The sequence below is a fragment of the Hippopotamus amphibius genome, chromosome 3, assembly GCF_030028045.1.
Source record: "Hippopotamus amphibius kiboko isolate mHipAmp2 chromosome 3, mHipAmp2.hap2, whole genome shotgun sequence".
Taxonomy (NCBI): Eukaryota; Metazoa; Chordata; class Mammalia; order Artiodactyla; family Hippopotamidae; genus Hippopotamus; species Hippopotamus amphibius.
The window spans coordinates 185,134,016-185,151,476 of NC_080188.1; the positions used below are offsets into that span (position 1 = coordinate 185,134,016).

Sequence of the window (17,461 nt, forward strand, 5' to 3'; positions counted from 1 at the left end):
CGTCGTTCATCTAGACACAGTGATCTTTGTTTAATGTGTTTCTATAATACTTGTAGTCTGAACTACACACTTAAACACTTGATTTTACACTGCTATATAACATTTGACATGCATGTTTTATATTCCCTAATACTCAAGGGCAGGGTTTTGTCTTTTGATATTTTACTTACTACAAATTATGCTAAACATTCTAGTGGAAAATTAAACATTCAGTGATTTGATTTGAGAGCAGAGAATTAATATTGTCATCACATTGCATTTGTTTAGTCTTTTACTAAAAGTGTCCTGATCATTTTTTTAAATTAATTAATTTATTGGCTGTGTTGGGTCTTTGTTGCTGCGCACGAGCTTTCTCTAGTTGCAGTGAGTTTGGGCTGCTCTTTGTTATGGTGCATGGGCTTCTCATTGCAATGGCTTCTCTTATTGTGGAGCACGGGCCCTAGGTGCATGGACTTCAGTGGTTGTGGCAAGTGGGCTCGATAGTTGTGGCTCATGGGCTCTAGAGACAGGCTCAGTAGTTGTGGCGCACGGGCTTAGTTGCTCCACGGCATGTGGACTCTTCCCAGACCAGGGTTCAAACCCATGTCCCCTGCATTGGCAGGTGGATTCCTAACCACTGCACCACCAGGGAAGCCCTGTCCTGATCATTTTTGATGACCACAATCTGGAATAGTATTGAAGAACTTAAAGGTTATATGAGTGACTGACAAAAATGACCAAGTTGAATAGGAAGTTTTAAAAGGCCTCTGTAAAAATGATCAGGGAATCTGGAGCTATTTGTAACAATTTAGATGGATGTCTTAATGTGAAGGTTTTTTTCTGTTGGCCCAAACAAGAACATTTTGACAAAATTGTGATAAAATATTAGAATAAAATGGTAGAGCACCAATGGGAATCCTAACTCTTCATAAATTTTTTTCTGAACTGTATCATTTTAATATTTACCAGTAAAAGTAAATGATAAAGTAATGATTTTACCATAATTATTTCTGTCTTCAATGTTATTTTATACTTCTTGAACTGAAAGTGATCATTACTGTGGTAGTGGTGGCCACAGGGATATATAATAGTAACAGAAGTAGAATAGTAAATCTACTAACAATATGACAGAGTTAAAAAGAAATATCCAATAGCTCCAACTAGACTTTCTAAACACCCAATGAATTGTGTGCTAAAATGTGTGTAAACATGGTGGCTTTTATCAGAAGCTTTATTAAGGTAGCTTAAATTTCACTCCTTAGTGCTCTGGGCGCTAAATAAACTCTAATTGTTACTTTTTAACAAATCTACCCCCCAGAAAACAAGATCCAGTTGAGAATTCATGGTCATGTTTCTGCATGAGCCTACCTTTACTGATGTATTAAAAGAAACAACAACAACAAAAAACCTTTCAGTTTTCCCCAATATTTCACATTAATTCCTATGGTTTAAGAATATTTCTCCTATTTTACTCTTAAACACCAAAGCAATGAAACCATTAATCCAGTTAATAATGATGTGTATTTCTCAGAGATGTCTTTCATTTCAAATCAACAACCAAAAGATTTTTCAGTGTCACTGTCATGGGTTCTAATGAGAGGTGGACAGGTGTTTAACCCCTATTCTTCTTTGATCACATACGTTAGTGTACCTGACTCAGATGCTCAACATCAGAACTGTTCATGCTATCACTAAAAATATAGGTGGTCTCCCTTAACAGTTATGCTGTTCAAGAAAGAGAAGCTACAATGGCATGGTTCTACATGGTGGTTTCTAGACCTTACTAGATTGCCAGCTTTTGTGGATAAGTCAGACCCTTGAATGTCACTTAAATGTAGTCTTCCCTGTAGTTGATTATGCAATGAATACGAAAGGGTATCAGCAAATGTGGAATTAATTTTGAGAGTTGGATAAAGACCTTCGAATAATGCTGGTGACTATACAAGTCGCCTGTGAAACTGTTCTCTCATAGGTGACATTCATTTCTTATCTACAGAGTCTTATTAGTGAATGTGTTATGTTTGTACCTCCAAGAAAATGAAATAATTTTCTTTTTTTTCTTTTGTAGCAGTCTATTAAAATGTCAAGGTTTATCTTGACTACTGCTTTTTAATGTAAATGTTTGGGCCTAATTGAATTCCTAATATGTGATGTCACTTAGAATTCTGATAGGGTCTAGTAATTTGGCCTGTAAAGATATGCTTCTCCTTAAAATGAAAGGTATAACAAAAATATTATTTTACACGATAGCAGAAAGATGGTCAACATAAGTTATTGTGATAATTTTATTTTAAGATCTTTAAAGGGACTAAACTCACATGTGCTTTGCTATTCTCCAAAGTACTTACTGGAGTGTTCCGTATGTAAAGCTAACTAACCTATAACTATGTGCGAATGGTTATTGTAGTTGGAAATTCTAGAATTATAAAAATAAAATTAATCTTGAAGGTCAGAATTTCACTCTCTTTTTTGAAAACAATAAAAACAAAAGTAATTGTTTTACATTTACCTGATGTTTTGCAAATAGTAGGCTTTCTTTGCCATGCTAAATTGCAATAACATGTCATGTCCAAATCTCTGGGGTTTTATTAAAAACTTTGCTTTCTGCTTATAGATCTTCTTAAAAAAATACTAAAGATAGTACAGGTATGTCATCTAGACTGTATCATAGTGACAAGCAGACGTAAGTGCAGAATTGAAGTTCTGCACATTAACCTGAGAGTAAATCATTTTACTCAGGATCGACTCTTCTGTGAACAGCTTTATGTTATGCTCTCATTCAGTAGAGCAGATAAAACATTAATAGATCGTTGCAAATGTGGTAAAGTTTTGCTCCAATGTTATACCTCCATTGTATACCAAACCACCCAAAATAGTGCCCTTATATGTTTAGATTAAATTGTGGTTCAATTTTTAAAAATCAAACATCTTCAGGAACATAATGATATACAGGGGTTTGTTGTGGGAATCTCCAATTCCTATATTTCTTTTTTTTAATTGATTAAGTTAATTACTTATTGGCTGCATTGGGTCTTCGATGCTGCACACGGGCTTTCTCTAGTTGCAGCGAGCAGGGGCTACTCTTCGTTGCGGTGCGTAGGCTCCTCATTGCAATGGCTTCTCTTGTTACAGAGCATGGGTGTAGGCACATGGGTTCAGTAGTTGTGGCACACAGGCTCACACACTCAATAGTTGTGGCGCACAGGCTTAGTTGCTCCGCGGCATGTGGGATCTTCCTGGAGCAGGGATGGTACCCAGGTCCCCTGCATTGGCAGGCGGATTCTTAACCTCTGTGCCACCTAGGAAGTCCCAATTCCTGTATTTCTGACCACAAAATGTATCTGATCATGGTAGACAAATAACTATTGGAGAAGTAAATCTGTTTCTGTGAGTTAAAAATTAAGATAAAGTATATTTGGAGGGAGCTTATCAATTTTATCAATTGATAAAATTTGTAAATGTAATGTATCAATAAATTTATTGATAAATTTTATCAAGTGATATCAACTGATAAAAAGATTTTATCAATTTGGTCATGTACTTTGGCTATAAGTAACAAAACAACCAACAATAGAGGCTCAAGTAAGTCATTCTAGAAGTAGATTGTTGTTGGCATTGGTTCAGTTACACCATGTACCACAAAGGCAGCTTTGTGGTTCTTGTGGTCTTTCTCAAATGGTTGCAAGATGCATGAGGTGATTGCCAAAGTTCCAGACATCACGTTTAGCAGAAAGAAAGAAAAAGGGAAAAGACGACAGCCACATCAAGGAAGCTAAAAGGTCCTAGGGACCTTTATTAGAATCCCACCATCTTCCGGTTGCATCTCTTTGAGTAGCTATAAGTTACGCGGCTAGTCCTAGTTGAGGGAAGGAAGGCGAAGGAGAAGGGGATTATAAGTAGGGATTAAGTCTACCACACATTCTCATTTCCACCCTATTTACTAAGTCAAATTATTTGTGTCTTACTTTACTTATCAACCAAAATTTTCTGTTGATTTTCCTGACTAGCCACAAACAATAATACTTTCTTTTTGCCCCTGAAATTTAAAGTAGGAGACCACTGGAGTCATGGCATGTGTTATTCTCTCAAAAGCCTAAACAGTTTTGATTGATTCTCAAAACATAGTTTATGGTAGCAGCCTGTATCAGTATACATATTTGTGTGTGTGTGTGTGTGTGTGTGTGTGTGTGTGTGCGCGCGTGCGTGCGCACGCATATATATTCTTTTGCTCCAGGTTTTTAATTAGGAAGTTGTTGATGAAATAGACCTTTGGACTAAACTGGAAGACTAATTGAAAAGTCTTGATGATGAGACCGGTAATAGCAATGTTAAATGTTGTCTTTTCAGAAGTATTGATTCTTCTGTTCATTGTAGATCCCTTCAGATTGATTGGATGTCTCCAGGGAAGCCAAATGGCATCATTCTCGGGTATGATCTCTTACGGAAAACATGGCGTCCATGCCCTAAAACCCAGAAGTTAATGAAGGACCACAATGGTGAACTCTGCAAGGCAGTGAAGTGTCAAAAACCTGAAACTATCTGTGGATCCAGGTGCTACTCTCCTGAGGCTAAGGTAGATCCATTTCAAACTAGTCAGTGAAATATGTTTTTCTCGCTAAATGCTCCAGATGAAATCTCTAGCTTCTTTTATTTTTTTAATATATACAAATTTTAAATGTCAATTATACTTCAATAAAGCTGGGGAAAAATGAAACTACAATTCAACATAATAAATTAAAACTATGACTTAATTTTTTTAAAGATTATCTGCTATGTCTGTGATAGATGATAATGCTATCAAGTGACCTCCAGAAAAATGAGAGGATACTTTTAACATTTTACCTTTGTATCTGAGGAAATCACTTGCTTCTTAAACACTACTTTATCAGGATCAATATCGCCACTAGTCTGTCAAGAAGACCCCATGGAAAAGGAAGGATGCTTATACAAACCCTATCTTCCTCATGAGCATTTTAGCCTTCTCATTTTTCATCATCTTCACAGGAAAAATGAGTTTATTGAAATGATAAGGAACCTCCCGAATTTGTGTTTAATTGAGTGACTTGAATTTTCTTTACAACAAATCCATTCAGCTACAAGTGGGTGTTTGTTTACATGACACGAGTAACTGCGCAGGACCTTTCATGGTTTGTCAGAAATATTTTTAAATTATGGCCATTTGCAGATTAACGTTCATATTAGTTGCAGTTTAAGAATCAAATCAATAATACATCCAGACAAAGGAGTTTGTAAATGGTTTTTATTGGCAAATGATGCAGAAAATCCTCAGTTCAAAGAGAGGATTTCACATAATGAAATAATGTTCCTATTTGTCAACAACATCACACATGTAATGACTAAAGCTACTGCTAAATTCAAAAGATTCACTGCAAAAGGACACAGTAATTAAGAAAGTGAGTTGTTTAAGCAGTATGAATCAAAATACAAATTATTATGGCTGACACTGGCAGGGTGGTAGTTTCCATCTAAGAAATGTCATGAAACCAGTAGTTCCTAACTATACTTTTGTTATACTTTTGTTACTAACTATACTTTTAGTTACCATCTAAGAAATGTCATAAAACCAGTAGTTACTAACTATACTTTTGTTTGACACTTAGGCCACAGAATCGTTATTATTTCTAAGTTTTACGGCATTTTAAGCCATTAAATGCATACCATGCGATGAACATACTTTCATAAAACAAAATGAAATTTAGGATTTCTGAGAGAAAAAAGTGGCAGAATAAATTTTCCCACTGAAAACGTTCTCCAGGAGAAAGAAAACTTTGATGCATTAAACAAAGTCTTATTTTTATTTTAAGGATTAAGGACACACACAGGTATTGCCAGTGAAAGAGAACAAAAGAAGTCAATTAAAATCTCAAGAGAAAAAAATTGTTTGTAAATTTCTGTTTGGAGTTAACTGTCAATATATAGTTCCTGGGTGTGAGGTTGGAGAGAGGTAAAAAATAGACTTATTGTGAGTCTAAGAGCCTTCTTGGCTAAATCACTAGAAACATCAGGAGCATGTGAAATAGTTATATAAGCTTCCCTGTGTGATTACAACCATGGATCTCAAACCCCAGTGAGCATCACACCTAGAGGGCTTTTTAAAACTCAGGTAGCAGGTACAATCCCCAAGGTCAATCTGGGGTATAGCTTGAGAATTTACATTTCTGACATGTTCCCAGGTGATGCCTCTGCATCTGGTCCAGGGACCACACTTTGAGAATCACTAGATTATAGAATTACTTTTGATAACCATAGAGCAAAGAAGTAGCTATCTATTTAAATATTAGCTACACACTTACCAGCTCGAGTTATTAAAATTTCCATGTATGTTTTCTGAAACAACAAACTTGAAGACTGAATTCGAAGATTAAGAAATACTCTGTTCAGGGGGAGACCTCTCAAGAGAAATAATTGCCTGAAAATGTCCCCTTTGGGGACGCATCGATGATCTAAACCAGCAGCCCCAACCCCTGGGCCGCGGACTAGTACCAGTCAGCAGCCTATTAGGGACTGGGCCACACAGCAGGAGGTGAGCGGTGGGCAAGTGAGGGATGCTTCATCTGCTGCTCCCCATCACTCGCATTACCTCTGATCCGTAGAAAAATCGTCTTCCACGAAATCGGTCCCTGGTGCCAAAAAGGTTGGAGACTGCTGATTTAAACCAGAGTAGGTTAGAAGAAAAGCACAAGTTTCACATGACTAAAGGAGCCTGAGAATGGCATTGACAATGAAAGGATGGAAGGGAACCAGTCCTAATGACCCACATCGCTAAATAAATACTTGATTGAAAATTTCAAATGAGAATGGTAAGTCCTAGAGAATCTAACTGAAGGAAAAGGCTGGATGTGCTTCGTGTCCAGAAACTCCCTATGCGTGAATGGGACTTCAACACATGCTTTAAGATCATGCAGTGAAGGGCAAGATCATACAGTGATCGGTCACTGTCATAAAACAAGAGGAAGGTATGTGTTGTTTTACCCTAAAAGCAAAAATGACCAGCATTCCTAAATCCCAAATAAGCACAAAGTGTTTTTGCTTAACTCTTTAAAATGGGGCTTCATTTGAAAATTTACTTTTCACATAGAATATGGCATCAGAGAAAGGAGTCATACAATTTATCCTTGGAATTAAACTGATCTTGAATCCTCATTGCTAAGAACTAAACATGGCAAAGCCAATTTATTGCAGCTGGTTTACCAGGGCTACCTGAGGAAGCACAGAAATAGACTTCTGCCCAGTTTCTTTGCTCTTTGGTCACTTTTGAGAAATGAATGAAGTACTCAGCTAGTCTTCAGACTTAGAGATTCTATATTCGACTGCCCTCATATGGAGCAGAAATCCGATGTCAGTGCAGGCTGGAAGTAGCAGCGAGCAAAAAGGAAAAGAGAAGCACCTCTTAAATAGTGGTTGATTTTGCCTGCCACAGGAAGCATCTGTCTAATTAATGTAACTTATGCCAAGGATAGGTTCTGAGGCTATATCTCAGCACTATTCAGTGTTTCATTTGTTCTAGATACAGAGTGTCAGTCTCTCAGACCTCCAGTGAGCATGCAGAATAATTATTTGATTGTTCAAGCACATAATTTCTTCCATAGCTCCTGGAGAAAACACATTGTTAAAAGGGCTTTTCAAAATTAATTTCCATATAAATTTTCTTTTATATATACACATATGCATATACATATATATATATAAATGTTGGACACTGTTGAGATTGCCTTGTCTGAAGATTGGGTTCATAAATAAGTGATCATATAAATTAGTATAAGAAAAATACAATGTGTTTAAAAAAAAAGATCAATGAGAGACAGGTTTCCACAGATGGTACATTTGAATTAAACAATCATTAAAATAAAAACATAGATAGGAAGGAAATTGTTCATTGACAATTCTAAATCATCTTCACACTGGAAGCACCGATATTCAGAAGATAATTCATATTTATAGAGTGTTATAATAGAGTACAAAGCATGGTTACAGGTTAAAAGAAGCTACATTGTATCAAAAAGCATTGATAGAATTTGAATAATACAGAGAAAATGTATTTTTTTAAGCCCTTGAATTTTTATCAGAAATATGCTACATTTGGGTTCCGATTAAGTCCTTATTAGATAATAAGTGTATCACATAAGACATGGTGGTATAATACTCCTAATAAAACTATTTCTTTATACCCAATCCTCACATTTCAGGTTTGTTGTAATGGAGTTCTCTATGATCCCCTGCCTGGACACCACTGTTGTGAAGAGAAGTACGTCGCATTTGTTTTGAACTCAACTGGAGTCTGTTGTGGTGGCCGAATACAAGAGGCACAGCCAAATCATCAGTGCTGCTTGGGGTATTACATTAGAATTCTACCAGGTAATCTTGGGAACCAGGAAAAACAAACACCTGACTTATGTCCGTGAACTATTATAAGTACCTCCCCACCAAAAATTAAACCACTAACACAGGGCCAATGGCTGGCTTTAGATATCATTTCTTCTTTCAGCTTTGTTGAAATATAAGCAAGACTAGGTACAAAATAGAGAATAAAGGACTCCTTATATGTACTACGATAAAGAAAGATATGTGGAGAGCTGGATAACCCTTTTTGTGACTTTATCCACATGGCTGAGTATTTCACCATAAACTCTATGAATTTCTTTGCGTTCCACTCCATTTTCTCCATTTCTGTTCTGAAGGATACATGCATTGTTCCTAGAGGGATCAGAACCACAAAGTCCATTTATCTGAGGCTAGCCCATTGTCAGTGTCCTCTAATGGTTCTATATCTGACAGAGGAAGGAGGGATTCAGCAAAGAGTAGCAATCAGGAATTTTTCCCTCCTCACCTTCCTTTCCTCTGTCTTATCAGCCAACTAAATAAGCCATTTTCCAAATTGAACTTCACAAAACAATGTCCAGTGAATATAACTGAAAATAAACATAACATCTGGCATTTACAAAACAACAAGTTTCTGGCAGGCTCTGTATTCAAGGCTTTCATGTGATACGATACCTTACATATTTTTCACAACTATAGGAGACTGCTATTTTATCTAAAGTTTAAAAAATAAGGAAAGAAGTTCAGAGAACATCAGTAACATGCCCAGATTTACACAGATGGGAGTAGAAGAGCTGAAACACAAATCTCAGTGTGTCTTTCCAAAATCCACGCTCTTTTGAGCAATCTACTTAATAGGTGTTAATGTAATTTTTAAATGACTATTTCAGGCTTCTAAAAGTCTTCATTACTGCTACTGTCAGTTACTATTTATTCTGGAACAGCCATTGAGAACACAGATTTTTTTTCCTGCTACCTGAGTTTAATGCCTATATCTTCTTCTTCTTTTTTTCTTTTAAGAACTTTCATTGAGATACAGTTAACAGACAATAAACAGCATATATTTAGAGTGTACAACTTGGTATCCTAATCTCCCAGTTCATTCCCCTTCCAACCCTCCCCAGTTTCCCCACTTGGTGTCCATGTGTTTGTTCTCTACATCTGTGTCTCTATTTCTGCCTTGCATTTCCTCTTTCATAGTTGTTAGCATTTGCCTTATGTACTGAGGTGCTCCTATATTGGGTGCATATATATTTATAATTTTTATCTCCTCTTCTTGGATGGATCCCTTGATCTTTGTGCAGTGTCCTTTCTTGTCTCTTGTAACATTTTTTGTTTTAAAGTCTATTTTATCTGATATGAGCATTCTACTCCAGCTTTCTTTTGATTTTCATTTGCATGGAATATCTTTTTCCATTCCCTCATTTTCAGTCTGTATATGTCCCTAGGTCTGAAGTGGGTCTCTTGGAGACAGCATATATATGGGTCTTGTTTTTGTATCCATTCAGCCAGTCTGTGTCTTTTGGTTGGTGCATTTAGTCCATTTACATTCAAGGTCATTATTGATATGTATGTTCCTATTACCATTTTCTTAATTGTTTTGTTGTTGTTTTTGTAGGTCCTTTTCTTCTCTTATGTTTCCTGCTTAAAGTTCCTTTAGCATTTGTTGTAGGGCTGGTTTGATGGTGCTGAATTCTCTTAGCTGTTGCTTGTCTATAAAGCTTTTGATTTCTCCATCGAATCTAAATGAGATCCTTGCTGGGTAGAGTATTCTTGGTTGTAGGTTCTTCCCTTTCATCACTTTAAATACATCATGCCACTGCCTTCTGGCTTGCAGAGTTTCTGCTGAGAAATCAGCTGTTACCCTGATGGGAGTTCCCTTGTATGTTATTTGTCGTTTTTCCCTTGTTGCTTTTAATAACTTTTCTCTGTCTTTAATTTTTGTCACTTTGACTACTATATGTCTTGGCGTGTTTCTCCTTGGGTTTATCCTGCCTGGGACTCTCTGCACTTCCTGGACTTGAGTAGCTATTTCCTTTCCCATGTTAGGGAAGTTTTCAACTATAATCTCTTCCAATATTTTCTCAGGTCCTTTCTCTCTCTCTTCTCCTTCTGGGACCCCGATAATGCGAATGTTGTTGCATTTAATGTTGTCCCAGAGGCCTCTTCGGCTGTCTTCAGTTCTTTTCATTCTTTTTCCTTTTTTCTTCTCCGCATCAGTGATTATCACCATTCTATCTTCCAGCTCACTTATTCGCCCTTCTGCCTCAGTTAATTTGCTGTTGGTTCCCTCTACTATATTTTTCATTTCAGTTGTGTTGCATATCTCAGTTTGTTTGCTCTTTAATCCTTCTAGGTCTTTGGTAAACTTTTTGATCTTTGCATCCAGTCTTTTTTCAAAGTCCTGGATCATCTTCACCATCATTATTCTGAATTCTTTTTCTGTAAGGGTGCTTATCTCCTCTTCATTTAGTTGTTTTTCTGGGGTTTTAGCTTGTCCCTTCATCTGATACAAAGTCCTCTGCTTTTTCATTTTCTCTTTCTGTGGCTGTGGTTTTCTGTTCCACAAGACAAAATACTGCTGATACTGCTTGATACTGCTGTCTGCCCTCTTGTGCTCTATATCTTCTTTAAAAGCACAGAAAATGGATATGGGAGAAAGACGAAAAAGCTAAGTAACTGAATGCCTAAGAAAAGCTGAAATCTTTGAGATCTCTAGTTTGACATGAAATTTATGCAAAACATGTAGTTAATTCAGTTATTGTTCATTATACCTTGTGTTTGATACAAATGTATCCATCCAAGGTATCTGTATGGAGAAATTGTCTCACCCAGTATATCCTTTACAAAACGCTGAAGCAAACAGGGAGGGTGAAGTGATTAAATATGATGCAGGCTTATTCATGACAGAGTTCCTCTATTCTTCATAACTTTCCCTTAAAATTAATAGAAAAGTCTTCCTTTATAGAATAACTATTATTTCCGACTTTCACACAAAAATACTTTCATAATTGAGTAATTCTTAATCAACTGGATTTTCCAAGTAAGAAAACACAATGGTGATGGAAATAAGGATTTTACAGAAAAGCCTAAACTTCTTTATACTGCAAACCATAGTGTTAGAAAACCAATCAAACACTGTCAAATGCTTTACTCTCTCAAAATAAGTTACGCTTTGGGAGTTTTCAGCTATGTTTTATATTTTCCCTCCCTTGCAAAAAACAAATTGCCTTGAAAATTATAATTACATAGGTGAGATGGAAATTTTCTATTGTTTCATCCTTCCCATTCTTCAGACCAATAGGTCGTATTAGGCTTTTCTCTAAGCCCAGCATAGAACTAAACAATCGTGTTTTCATCTCCGAGTCACATTAAAATTTTTGATAAGTTATGATTTGCAGTGAACTGTCCCAACTCTGAAAAATTTCTGCTATACCTTAAAATTGATGAAAAACACTTGGTTGCATCTGTCATGGCTATGAATACCTGGGAGATTTGCCTGTCACGTTTCTCAATCCTAGCACAAAGTGTCAGACCTCGAACTAAGAAAGCAATCTACTTCTGTTCTACGTCCAAATAAAATTCAACTTTCTTTTCCAAAAATGAAATAAGTCGTGGAAGCTCAAAGGTCATTTATTGATATTTAAAACAAGAGTTTTTAAAACCTCCATGATCTGTATATTGACACATGCTCATTCAGACCTCAAGCATTTTAATATTTACCAATCTGTTGAGCATGGCCCACATTTGGATCTTTTAAGTGGTTAGTTTTTCACAGGATTAGAATGCCTACCTTTATGTCAGAGGGGAAATATGCAATCTTATGGGATAATCAAAGAGAATGTTTTGCTTTAATTGTTAATCTCAATATATCAGTACCTAAAGGAAGAGATTATATTGTGACCTCTATCTTCAGCCAATGGTCTTTATTAACTGGTTTAACACTGTTTGCATCAAGAAAGAAAGCAAGTTGACCCCAAATCATCTTATATTTCAATGTAATTAAAATTCAATCAGTAGTCTGCCAGTTCAAGGCAAAGATAGGAATAGGCATTTTGATATTTCTAGACAAGTCTCCAATATTGGTGAATAATATTGACTTTATTTTTTCTCACAACTTTTCTCCATAGAACCCCTATAACAAAGAGCAGCAGAGGAAAGAATGCTCTTTCCACTCCTCTTTTTTTATAAATATGCTAATGACCTCAAGCTAAATGTTAATGCGGGTCATTCTTTGATAAGAATAACAATTAACTGTTAAGGCTGCATGGTAGCTTTTAGAGAGAAAACATTTTCAAGCCTGTCGTGAAATAGATTCATTTTGAGAGGTTAATGAGAAGGTGACTGATCCTTGTATCTTATGTCTAATAGCCCTTTGTTGAGGGGGAAAAAAATCAGTCTTACTTCTCATTGATATAATCCTCACCTCTTTTTTATGAAGCTTTTTCTTTTGTCAGTAACTGAATACCATTCTAAGAGATTCAGGAAAATATGACTAAAATATCCAATTGATATTTGTTATATGCAAAAGTAGAGTTTTTTTAAAGGTTGGTTTTCCCCAATATAAGTGTGTACACTGTTCCTCTAAGCCCACCACTGTCCTAAGTGATGTTTAATTAACTGGGGCTGCCCCTGGACCTTGTGACACATTATGCTAAAGAAAGTGTGCCAACAAGGGACACTGGGTTCTTTAGCTGTGAAGATTTAAGAAACGGAAACTACATCGTAGACCTCACAGGAGAAACCTCTCACCCAGAGAAATGTAACAAATACAGTAACTTTACTGTTCACAGTAAGATCATTTCTCCTTTTCTGTAGGTATCTCATATAAGTAGAATCATATAATATTGGTCCTTTTGTGACTGGCTTATTTCATTTAATGTAATGTTTTCAAGGTTCATTCATGTTGCAGCATGTGTAGGAATTTCCTTCCTATTTCAGGTTCAATAATATTCCATTTGTGTGTATATACAACGTTTTGTTTGTCTGTTCATCTGTTGATGGACGTTTGGGTTGTTTCCACTTTTGGCTATTGTGACTAAGGCTGCTACAAACCTTGGTGTACAACTATCTGTTCGAGTCCTTGCTTTCAGTTCTTTTGGCTGTATACCCAGAAGTGGAATTCCTATATCATATGGTAATTCTATGTTTAATTTGTTGAGGAAGTGCCATAGTGTTTTCCACAGCAGCTACACCATTTTGCATTCCCAACAGTAAGGCACAGGGTTCCAATTTCTTCACTTTCTTGCTAACACTTGTTATTTTCTGTTTTTGTTTTGTTTTTCATAATAACCATAGCTGGGTGTGAAGTGGTATCTCATTATGGTTTTGATACACATTTTCCCTGATAGTTAATAATGTTGAGCTTATTGGTGCTTATTAGTCATCTGTGTATCTTCTTTAGAGAAATGTCTATATGTATCCTTGGCCCATTTTTTAATTGGATTGTTTTTTTTTTGTTATTGAGTTGTAGATGTTCTTTATATATTCTGGATATTAATTTCTTATTGAAGATATAATTTGCAGATATTTTCTCCAATGGGTCACAGTTTTAATCAGTTGATAGTTTCTTTAGATGCCTAATACTTTTTAATTTGATAAAATCCAAATCATCTATTTTTCTTGTTGTTGCCTGTGCTTTTGGTGTTATATCCAAGAAATCACTGCCAAATCTAATGGCATTAAACTCTTGTTTTCTTCTAAAATATTTATAGTTTTAGCTTTTACATTTAGGTCATGGATCCATTTTTATTTAATCTTTGTGAATGGTGTAAGGTATCAGTTCAACTTCATTCTTTCCGTTATACAGTTTTTCCAACACCATTTGTTGAAAAGATGGTCCTTTCCCCATCGAATGGTCTTGGCATCCTTGTTGAAAATCATTTGATTATATGCATGAGGCTTTATTTCTGAGCTCTCTATTCTATTCCATTTGTCTATATGTCTCTCTTTGTAATAGGATCACACCATTTTGATTACTGTAGTCAGTTTTGAAATCAGGAAGAACTTTGTTCTTTTTTAAGATGGTTTGGCTAGTTGAGGTACCTGGAGATTCCATTTGAATATTAGGATGCATTTTTCTGCTTCTGCAAGAAGTATTATTGGGATTTTGGTAGGGATTGCATTGACTCTGTAGATCGTTTCACTTTGGGTAGTACTGACATCTTAACAATATTAAGTCTTCTAATCTTTGAATATGGCACTTCCTATTTATTTGACTCGTTTCATTTCTTTCACCAACAGTTTGTCGTTTTCACTGTACATTTCCTTCACCTCCTTGATTAAGCTTATTCTTAAGTATTTTTATACTATTGTAAATGGGATTGTTTTTTGAATTTCCTTTTCAGATTTTTTATTTTTATTTTTTATAGTGTTTAAAAACACAAGTTTTTGTATGTTGGTTTTGTATCCTGCACCTCTGCTGAATTCTCTTATTAGTTCAAATGGGATTTTGAATGTGGCAGCTCTTATTAGTTCAATTGGGGTTTTATACTCATGAGATTATATTGTCTATGCCAGAGATCATTTTACTTCTTCCTTTTCAATATGGATGCCTTTTATTTTGTTTTCTTGCCAAGTTACTATGGTTATACTTTCAATATTACATTGAATGGAAGTGATGAAAGTCAACATCCTTGTCTTCTTCCTGCTCTTAGAAGAAATGCTTTCTTGAGCATAAGCTTGAGTATAGCATTGAGGATAATGTTAGTTGTGGGTTTTTTCTTATATGTTCTTTATTATGTTGAGGTATTTCTTCTACTTCTACTTTGTTGAATATTTTTATAGTAGAAAAGTATTGAATTTTGTCAAATGGTTCTTCTGCACCAGTTGAGACAACCATGTGTTTTCCCTCATTCATTCTGCTAATATGGTGTGTTACATTGATTGATTTTTGTATGTTGAATTATCCTTGCATTCCAGAAATAAATCCCACTTGGTTATGTTGTATAATCCTTTTAATGTGCTAATGAATTGAATTTAGTTTGTTAATATTTTGTTGAGAATTTGTGTATCAATATTTATAAGAGATATTGGTCTGTCCTTTCTTTCCTTGATATATCTGTTTGTTATCAGTGTAATTCTGGCCTCATATATTGAGTTAAGAAGTCTTTCTTCCTCTTTAATTTTTTGAAAGAGTTTGTGGAGGATTGATGTTAACTTTTCTTTAAATGTTTGGTAGAATTCACCAGTGAAGCCATCTGGTCCAGAACTTTTCTTTGCTGGGAGGTTTTGATTAGTGATTCAATCCTGTTACTAGTTATAGGTCTATTCAGATTTTCTATTTCTTCATGATTTAGTCTTGGTAGGTTGTGTGTTTCTAGTAATTTGTCCATTTCACCTGGTGGGATGGGTTTTTGACCAATGAATTTTGGACAAGAAAGACTTCAGGATAACTGCTAAGAGTTCTTGCCCTACTTTTGTACTCTTTGTATATCTATCCATAGTTAAATATGGTCCCATATTTTAAATATCATTTTGGTTAGCAGTTCTTCTGGCTTTTACTACCCGAGTTTTGGCAAATCCTGGCTTCACAAGAAGATGAGCTAATTGACAGAGATCAGGAAGTCCAGGACTATAAATTCCGGAGGCAATTCTACATTCTTCAGGGAACATGTGCCCTTTCTTAAGAAGTTCTGGCAAGTCATTAACTAGATTATGTAAATCTTATCTGGACCATGCTTTAAAGCTATAAAACCTGCCAAGTTGGCCATCATATTCACATACTTCATAAGATTTAATGAAAGGATAGTGTCCAGGGAGAAAAATATGTTTAAGAAGGGCCATTGGAGGAAAGAGAAGAGGGTCTATTGAAGGTGTAGGAAGAAGAGTAGTAAGGCAAGGGGGAGGAAAAGGTCAAGGTTCAGGGGACTAGGATGGCATTGGTCATAAGATAGAGAGGAAAGATGAAGTTTGATTTTTAGATCTTCCAAGTTCTTATTAGTCCTTTCTAAGATATCCTAAAGAAAAGCAATTTAATTTTTTTTTTGTCTTTTAGAAGCTGCTTCATACAAAAAAAAAAAAAAAAGACTACTGATATTTAGAATATTTGAACCCTTTGATCCCAAGGCACTAGGCAAAAGATTATTTTATTCTTATCTCAAGTTTCTCAGAATATCATATAAAGGGAAAATATGGGTATAGCTACATCAGTGAAATTCAATGTCTGCTGTAGCTCAGCAAATACTAGTATAAAGATTTGAATATAGTATTTCTACCTCTTCTCACTAAATTAACCTTTCCATTGGAAGTATTTTGTTTGGTTAAAGAAATTATAATCAAAAGCAATATGAATTTATCAAGAATTAATTTATGAATCCATCCCACTTTCCAAATATATATATGTGTGTATATATGTATATATATACACTAAATAGATAGAAGAGTATTTGTAGACAAACCTTTTTTGTAATGTCACTTAACCCATATGTCACTTAATCCATGTCACCAGACCTCATGTGCTCATGTATTAGGAATCAGAGAGAAAATAGACAGCATAGCCTTGCCTCTAAGTTAGCATACACATCTGTTTATACATGTGTTTATTCACCTTCAAAGCAAAAATTTTGAAGTTATATTGAAATTTTGTGACTCCAGTATGACGATATCCTGTCAACTGGTTGGCATCTGCAAGATCATTGTGATAACATTTAGTCGTGAGTCAAAGCATATTTTTTTAATTCATGCAATGATGATTATTGTCCTAAATTGACAGGTGAAGTATGCTGTCCAGATGAACAGCACAATCGGGTTTCCAGTGGCCTCGGTGACTCCTGCTGTGGCAGAATGCCGTACTCCACCTCAGGAAACCAGATCTGCTGTGCTGGGAGGCTTCACGATGGCCACGGCCAGCAGTGCTGTGGTGGGCAGATTGTGAGCAAAGATTTCCAGTGCTGCGGGGGAGAGGAAGAGGGTGTGGTGTACAGTCACCTTCCAGGTAAGGGAGCTTCATCTACCTTTCAGTAGGTGGAGATTCTGAGAAGCAGAGGAGTTGAGGAATTTGCCTTAGATATGAAACACATAAGTAATGAAAGTTCATGTTAATTACATCTAAGGTGACAATTAGCTACACATTGTCTAACAAAGAAAAAATATAATCTCACATTTTTTATGTGCATATGATGCATTTCACAAAAACAGACCA

General features: G+C 35.7%; 1 protein-coding gene across 1 annotated transcript in view; it reads left to right on the plus strand.

Annotated features, from left to right (window-relative positions):
- USH2A (usherin) overlaps positions 1-17,461 on the plus strand; it is a 758,076-nt gene that overhangs the window by 553,007 nt on the left and 187,608 nt on the right. Inside the window, exons 48-50 of the mRNA XM_057727708.1 lie at positions 4,354-4,552; positions 8,187-8,355; positions 17,033-17,254. Coding sequence (XP_057583691.1) covers positions 4,354-4,552; positions 8,187-8,355; positions 17,033-17,254 — 590 coding nt within the window. The remainder of the gene's footprint in view (positions 1-4,353; positions 4,553-8,186; positions 8,356-17,032; positions 17,255-17,461) is intronic.